Source organism: Monopterus albus, unplaced genomic scaffold, assembly GCF_001952655.1.
Source record: "Monopterus albus unplaced genomic scaffold, M_albus_1.0 scaffold183.1, whole genome shotgun sequence".
Taxonomy (NCBI): domain Eukaryota; kingdom Metazoa; phylum Chordata; class Actinopteri; order Synbranchiformes; family Synbranchidae; genus Monopterus; species Monopterus albus.
The window spans coordinates 1564343-1573406 of record NW_018128063.1 but is presented as its reverse complement, the minus strand read 5'-3'; the positions used below and the strand labels follow the sequence as shown (position 1 = coordinate 1573406).

Here is a 9064-nt window from a genome sequence, read left to right as displayed (position 1 = left end):
TTGACACTTAAAAACACCTAATAAAGGTGTTCTTGTTTCAAAGTGATGCCAAACGTCCATGCTAGTACGATATGGTTCTACAAAACCCACAACGCACCCTTGAGGAACCCTTTATTCCATGTGTGTCCTATAGGCTGGCGTGAGCGCGCACCATAACGGTGAGTGGAGTCCCTCATTCTCAAATGAGAGCTGCACGCTCTCGCCGCAAGAGAAGTGAGCGCGCTCGAGGGGTTGCGGTCCCATTGACTGTTCCGTCTCCCTGACAGCAGCATCAGCATCATCAGGAAAAACAAAAGGCCGCCCCCTCCCCCCGCAGCCACACAGTCAACCCACCGGATCGAGCGCAGACCTGAGCCGCCTTCAGCCCCCACCCCCACCTCCCCTCTCTCTGCCTGACCTGAAGGAAGGAAGTGAGATCCCCCGCTTCTGTGCCGTCATCCCAGCCGACTGCCTGAGATATGGGCTCCCCGTAAAAGGGAGGTTGTGGAGGGGAGAGGCGGGCGTGCGGGCGGTGGGAGGGGGGTGGGGGGAGAATACAGTGGAGCAGCAAGGGGAGGAAGGAAAGACTGAAAACGGCAACCGGGCGCTGCCATCAACATCACCGCTACTACAACCACAGCTAGCACCGACACTGACGCTGCCGCCGCCGCCCTGGGTGCTCCCCGCCACCGCGATGGGAACTCCGCATCAGTCGCTACAACCACAGCTTTGTCCGTGGGCCATGCCGTGATCCGTGGGCTCCGCCAACGGGTTTTTTATCCGTGATCCCTACCGAGGAAGAAGAGAAGGGGGGAAGGTGGTTGTGGTGAGGAAGATGTTCGCCTCGGTGGGCCCTCGGGGCGGCCCGCGTCCACCCGTCGCCCCGGCCATTCCGGAGCCGGACCTTAGCCATCTGACAGAAGAGGAGAGGAAGATCATCATGGCTGTGCTGGATCGGCAGCGGGAGGAGGAGGCGAAGGAGGAGGCCATGTTAAAGTAAGAGAGAGAGAGAAGAGAAAGATAGTGCGCGTGTGTGTGTGTGTGTGTGCCGACAGAGACTGGGCCTGGGCTATTTCGGTTCTGAAGAAGTCCATTCACCTCCTTTCCCTGTGATGGATGTAGCCTTCTAGCATCAGGACCTCTGTTCCACTCCACTGTGTTTGTGTGTGTGTGCATCCTGCAGGTCCCTCCACTCAGAACAAACTCACTTATAGAGCACGTAAAGGCTTCACTTTTTTCTCTTGCATAGAGAAACATACACAGGCCAGTTCAGACCAGGTTCATGTCCAGTTTGCAGATTCTCCCTGCTTCTAAGAGAAACTCAGTGAGTGCATGGTTGGTCAGGTGTAACTTGCTCAGGAGTGAGGAAGGAAAGCATGGTGAGAGGATGAATGAGTATCACAGTATCACAATTCACTCAGATGAAAACTAAGAACAAATTTTTCATCTGCACTTATGTTCGTAATAGAATCACTTTTATTCGTAACTGTGCCAGAGTGAGGTGGAGAGCGTGTGGACGTTACCTGAAATATGTCATTGACAGATGGAGCAGGAAACTGCAGAAGGCTCACTGAGGCTTGGCATTGAAAATAGAAAAAGTAAAACCCTTCGTGTGGGCTTTTATCTGTGCAGCATCCATCTCAACAGCTGCTGTTCTCAGCTCTGGGGTGCGGTTGAGCCTTTCCCAGCCTTATGTGCTGTATGTAGGCCAGTGCTCTTGCAAGAGACATCACACAGGCTGTTACAGAACCAGGAGGCCTATAACAGAGGAGGAAAAAGTGCTGGTGTCATATTATTTTAAATGAGTGACTTATATTCACTGTGTGCATCCACCCTATGTCACCACTGTATATACATGCATGGAGAAAAGTCTCCTTCAGGTTTGTTTGTCACTGTGATCTGTGCAAAAATGAACTTACAGGATATCCACCCCCTTTCTACCAGGACTAGAAACCGCATTGAGTAGAAACAATACCTATCTTATGTTTTCTGCCTGGTCTGCATGGAGCTGCATGCACAGATGGCCAGAGAGAGAGAGAGAGAGAGCTGCCCACCTAAGTGAAGCACTCCTCAAGCTTTACGTTCATCTTCTATTTTAAGCCCTCTGTGTACTCATAGCCCAGCACTGGAACAGAAGATCGATTCATTGCATCTAAACAAGGAAATGTCTGATATATAGCTCCAGCTTTAAGTGGCTATGCATCATTTTCAGTAATGTACTGAAAGCCATGGATTCAGTCATGCCATACTGTTGCAACTGCAAATAAGGCAGGCTAACATCACATATGTCTTAACCTCTGTTGGCTTCAACACAAGCAGTGTGAGTGCGTGTGTGTCTTTAAGAATGGGTCTGCACTGAAAAGCTGCACTGGTTGACTAATACATGCACGGTGAGTGTACTAGCAGTAGGGTAGTGTGGGTTGTAATGCAGAGGCCGAAAAAATTCACTCCTCTTATATGAGCACTATGCCATCAGATTTCTTGCTGTTAAGTGTATAGGATCATAGTATATGTATGCACACAGCAACAATGGTTTACTGGTCAATAAAGTGTCACTAAATAACCACGTCTCATCAGTAATTGTCTTATCATCAGGTAAACTGATATGAGAAGAATGAATTTTATTTACAGATGGATGGATATTCTAAATGGAAACATAAATATAAGAACATAGTACAGTGTACCCCTTCTCTCCACAGCGATATAATAAAGCATCCACAAACAGTGATGAGCATTTCTCTAGTCATGAAAATTCACCATAAGGACAAACAAATCAACAAAAATACCCAAAGAATGATCATTTTATCAATATCAGTCACACACGATCAAACTAATTGGCAGTTTAGAAAGGACGACAGCAGCCTTTCTGCACTGAACTGATGAAATCAGAACCTTGGTGGAAGTATGTCTTGCACTGCAATCACTTAATGTCTGCATTCATGAAAAGCACAGTGGAGGGCCAGTTTACTCTCTGCAAGTAGCTGGATGATGCATATGCTCAAAAGTATAACTTCATTTCATTTCACAAAGAGATACTATATGTCAGTGCCTCACCTTGAGGACAGAAACACATGAGGAACTTGTCTCAGTCCTAAAATGGATGCACAGAAAGCATATAAAACATACATAATATATAGAAATTGATTAAAAATCTATCATCAGTGTGTGGTGTTAGTGTGTAAGCTTGCATTGTTTTTTTCTGCGCTAATCAGAATCAGAATCTGCTTTATTGGCCAGGTGTGTCGGACATACGAGGAATTTGACTCTGCTCAACCTCCCGTCTATAGACTGACTCGTCGCTGTCTTGGATGAGACCAATGACCGTTGTATCATCAGCAAACTTTAGGAGCATGACAGAGGGGTCCTTCGAGATGTGTGTGACGTGGTATATGCAAATTCTTTTGAAGTACTGTGAGAATTTAGCTATGCTAATGATTAAATCACACTTCAATTACATTATCCTGTACAGGGTCATGGAGGTTAGGGTGGAGCCAATTCTTGCTGACACTGGGTGGGTGGGGGTGTGGGGTACACTCTGGACAGGTTGCGAGTCTGTCATACGGCCGATACATCGAGACAGAGGAGTTTCAAATCGGCCAGTTTAGAGTTGCCAGCTAACTTGACCTGCCTGCCTTTGCACTGTGTGAGGAGCCAGATTCCATGGAGAAAACGTCCACCAGGAGAAGAACATACCAAGGCTGCAGAGCTGTAAGGTTGTTCTTGCTGTGAGGGGACAGTACTAACCACTGCACCACTATGCCACCACCACTGCATTACCATGCGATAACCTTGTAACACTGAAAAAAGTAGAATGCTGATTTAATTTTCACTGTCATGGCTTACACAACTCACGCAATTCAGAAAGGTCTGCTAATTAATTTTCATAACACAGAAGTGAATGGAAACCAAAGGACATCTGAAATGACAGTAGAACACATCCAGAAATCTAAAAATGTGTATCATGCATTTAAAAATGGTCAGCAAAAATGTCAAGTACACATGATTTTAATTAAGAAGCTCAAACCTGCAAGCACACTGGTAAGGTTCTTTCATCTCTCTTTCAGACACCAAGTCCATGCAATGGTAGTATTAGTAAGTCCCTTTTGCAAGAAATGCAGTAACCTTTACTAGTGTAACTCAAAGATGTCAAATATACCTCAGTCATTTCAGAAACAGCAGATGATGTCTCACAATGAGAGGGGTACGTGCACTACTGACAGCAAAAATACATTTTGTTTTAGACAGCGTGGATCTCGGCAGAGGTTTCTTTCTTTTAGTGACCAGACTGATCAGTGTTTATGGCTGAGATGGTTTTGAATCCTACTGTGGATGTGCCAGTGGACACTGAACACACATTCTGATCAGCTGAGTTTGCATTACAAGCATTTGCTTGTTTTTTTTTTTTTTTTTTAGTTTGGTTTGTTTGGCTGAGTGAGTGCAACATTAGGTACACTCAGTCCAAAACCAAATCAGCTGCACTTATGTTAGCTAGCATTTGAAAGCACATAATTGAACCAAATCCAAAAATACAAGAATGCTAACCGAAACCAAGCAATATTGAAAGTACTAACAGTTGCTTTCTGTGTGTTTCAGAGAAGAGAAGCCTATCCAAGCAAGAACAGTGAACCTGGTTGGGCAGAAGAAACCTCCACAGCAAAACGATGTCCGGTGAGTGACAATAGCTTTCATGCAACCATCACCTCAGCATCACCTGGTCAATATGAAACTTAAAGTTGGCCTAAAATGAGTGCAAAGGGGGTGTTAATTTTTGCTTTTGCGTCATAACAAGTGCTGGCAGCCTGTTCCTTTACCTCACATTCATGTTTTGTTGTGAAATCTGTTTTACACATTGGATGAGTCAATAGTATAAAAGAAACTCATGTTCTGGTGACTATCTTTTGCAAGTATGACTCAAGCCAATATTATACCATTTGTGTGATACACCTCATTTAGACTTTTAGATTTATACTGTATTTAAGAAATATGCTTTGGTTGATGTTACAGTCACACTCCTCTTTACCCTCTTTACCTTATATCCTGTTTAAAACACACTCACAAAGGGTTTCTGTGTGTCATCTATCAGTATATGGTGCTAACATCTAGGGATAGCTACCAAAGCTGGTATTAAAGTGGAACCGGTGCCAAATTATTAAATACTGTAGCATCAATAAGCCCCAATGTTAATGGTTCCTCCATCGGTACCAAAGAAGTTGAGAAAACAGAATTCAGGGCCGGATTTAGTGAACTGAGGGTAGGAGACAAAGCAGCACACAGTAAAAATACTGCAAAGTCAAAGTAAATGGTCTTATACTTGTATAGCACCTTTCTATGCTTTTACAGCACACTCAAAGCGCTTTCATATTATTCGGCCATTCACGCTCCCAAGCACTCACGCACCGGTGACATCACCAGGAGCAACTGGGGGTTCAGTGTCTTGCTCAAGGACACTTTGGTATATGGACTGGACAAGCTGGGAATCGAACTGCTAATTCTCCGGTTAGGAAAGGACCTGCTCTACCTCCTGATCCACAGCCATTATTTTTCAGTGATCACACTGTACTCTAGACATTTGTCCAAAACAATACTGTCACACTTTGCCTCTCAAGAATATTAACAGTAGCAGACATATGAGAAAATTACTGTAGGCAATGTTAATTCTATTCCAAAAGTTTTATTTTTCCTTTAAAAAATAACAAAAATAACCCAGAACAATACCATTAAAATATCAGATTATAAATGCAAAAATGTAATGACAAAAAGAGTTGAATCCTTTCACATTTTTCATGTCACATTTTATTTTTTGCACTAAATTATGGAGAGTAGTATCAATAAGAATATCGATAAGTATAGGTATCGATAAGCAGTATCAATATCAATATCGGTATTCATAAAATCCTAATGATACACATCCCTACTACTATCTACTGTAAATATGGACATGATCAATCTGTACAGATCCAGCTGGACGTTGTGGTCCTCCTTGGTAGAAGTGCTGGTTTAATCTGGATTCAGATGCTCCATGTGTCTCACAGTTTGCTCAGCTCTCCTGCCAAGCTGCTTGTCTGAAAGAGCGACTTCTGTCATGTGTATGTGACATGTTTCACTTCAGCTTCTTCTCTATTTCATGTAGAATATTACAGGAGTTTAGCAAAACAAATGAACAATACAGGAACACTGGGATTTATTAATCGAAATTCAGATGTAAGACAACAAATTATTAAGATTAACCTTACTGTATTTAACATACTTTATATCATTTTCTGGAAAAATAGTTTTGAGTTGACTGAAGACATATGTTAATTCATTTTGGTCAGATATTGTTTACCTTGAGCAGGTTATTGAAACAAACATGTGGAGATGGGAGCCAAGCTCTGGTAGAACAACACAGTGATGTTCATCATCACTTTCTTGTGAAATAGGTGGTTTACACCCAGTGAGACAAATTACTCTGGCTGAGAGTTAACCGGATGTGTCAGCTACTCTCCAAGCTAGCTAGCTACATGATGCTAACAGGACAATTCTCTTTATTGACAAGGCAGCTATTTACATTGTTTATTGCAACGTCTGCCTCCTAACTGTACAAACTATGCCTCATTTGTGGAGCAGGGTTTTATAAGCATGGATGATGCAAATAGGCTATAATAGTTCCCTTTGTTCTGTACTTCGGCTCTGCTTTCCTTACCATAGAAGCTAGATAAATGTTTCCATGACAGACCCACACAAATATAGTAAAGGTTTTCCTCCCTGCCGTCTTTTTCCTTGCACCAAACTACAATAATAGATTTTTCAGGTCAATAGTGTTGCAGAGTAGTAGGAATTATATCAATCACCCTGGGCTGTGACAGTAAGAACTCATGTTAATTAATACAGCTGAAATGAGTAGCTGGACATTTCCAGAACAGTTTTGGTAAGGCTGTGATGTCAAATGGAGATCACCTCCTAGACTAACAAACTCCTTTATGTGGAAGTTTCTTTTAAATCATATATATTAATCTATGATGATACTTTATGTGTATAACTAGTCCTTAGATGCTTTATGACCCATTGATTATTGATGACTGCCGCGCTCTCCCAAACAGACATGCAGATGTTCAGTCCCTCAATGTATGAGTGGTAGTATCCACAATAAATGTGTAAGCTTTATTTTCTGCAGTTTTTCTTGTCTCTCTCTCTGCAGTCTCTTTTATATCACAGGTTAGGGTGAAAAAATAAAAACCGGACTCTGTAGAGGCTAGTATAACTAAAAAAAAAGTAATCTGCAAAAGGAAAATACAATAATGTAAAAATTATTCTCTAGGATGACAAAGTGTTTTCCAGGTCATTTTACAATTTATCTCTATTTCATTGACTTTTACATGACTGGAAAACTGGTTTAAAAAATTCCAGGTTTTCCAAGATGTGTGGGGTACCTGTAAATTCACATATAGGTTAAATTCATAGTAGTAAAAACAACCTTTTGGCAACAAAATGACTGGTTTTGTGCTGGCCTGGTTTGGGATGTGGCACCTAGTGTGCTGTTTGTGAACTTGTTATAGTTGGTATTAAGTGAAATATCTAGGTCATTTACTAAACAGCTAAGCTTAACATTGTTAGCTGAAACTGAAACTTGATAAACCTAATCAGTAGGCTATTCATTAATATTAATTTCTTAATGAAGAACAATTGTCATTCCTGTGTTCATTTCAGCAAGTAAAATACATTGCTCAGGGAATTCCTTGGTGGCAGACATCAACTGTTCACTGTGTATCAGGACATAATGTTTATTCACAGAATTACTGGAACGTCTATAGGAAATAAAGTGGGCAGGAAAACCTGGCTGCTGATAGTCAGTTACTGCCGACTGTTTGTCAGGTTGATCAGCTCAGTGGAGACAGAACAGACTTCTGGTGAGCCATTGATTGAGTTGCTGGCAATCTCAAAGCACTGTAAAAGAAAATGGCTCATTTAAACTTCACCACTGTGTTCATCTCTTGGGCTTTTTAAACTTTTATTAAGCCCAGGAGCTGTAGAAGTCTCTTAGGAGGAGTTGTGTGGGTATATGTAATCCTTTGGCTGTAGTTAATTGCCATACAGTATTGTCAAATGATAATATTACTATACCTCAATACTAATAATGACCTTGTGTTACTAAATGCATTTTAAATGAGCATTTTCATTCAACACTTAATATGTTCTCTTGAAGGCCCACCACTGAAAGCACAATATTTTAGATTATTAGCATTACATGTAGTTTACTCATTTGACAAATGATTGTATTAATGTTATAATTACATGCTATGGGAGCATCACATAAACATAGCAGTACAATCATCATAATACTCTGAATTAATAATAGGCCATTTACAAACTATATGCAACACATATTGTGACCACATACAGTTAAAAACATGAGATTAAATGGGTTTATTAACTTGCCTAGAGTCAAATTTGAGTAAAGTGCCATTACGTTTTGTACATAGGATATATTGGTTCCCTCCCTCCAGCCACTTGGTGTCTGCACAGTGAACGTCGTGCTTCTGTAAAGGTAACATGGATGTACTGCAGTGTAAGGATGTTTACACTTCACTGAATGTGATTGGCCAGGTTTCCCCCGATAGCAGGGTGCCATGACAATGGCAGCCCTATCGTAGCCTCAGTGAGTCCTGGGACTGGCAAGGAGTCGTTTCCTAACTTCCTTCAGGGATTGGCTGTTATCCTGGTGTTCCCATGAGTCTCTGTTCCAGCAGGTGCAGGGGAGGGAACTGACATTCTCAGTTACTTTTCTGTATGTTAGAGGGACTGGATAAGACACAGGCTGAACCTCATATATTTTTAGTTGTCTGTGAGAGAATTTTCCCATATACTGATCAGATACAAGTTGGGATAGGGTCCAGCCCCCACAACCCTCTTCAGGATAAGTGGTATAGACAATAGAATGGAATGGAACTAGTCAGACACATCATCATATGGGTTTAAACAAGCCCAGAGATTAGCCAAACCTACAAGAGAAAACAAAGTGGAACTCCAGGCTTATTATATGCTGTCCATGATTTTATGTTTTACAGTGTGCTTGAAACAAAATTAGATTTTGAGACATGTTGTCCGA

At 41.8% G+C, this 9064-nt stretch overlaps 1 protein-coding gene across 1 annotated transcript in view; it reads left to right on the top strand.

Moving 5' to 3' along the window:
* Positions 1–292: 292 nt before the first annotated feature.
* The window catches only part of LOC109969842 (regulating synaptic membrane exocytosis protein 1-like), a 113719-nt gene continuing 104947 nt past the window's right edge, over positions 293–9064 (top strand). The window contains exons 1-2 of the mRNA XM_020617025.1: positions 293–975; positions 4573–4647. Coding sequence (XP_020472681.1) covers positions 815–975; positions 4573–4647 — 236 coding nt within the window. The 5' untranslated portion in view covers positions 293–814. The remainder of the gene's footprint in view (positions 976–4572; positions 4648–9064) is intronic.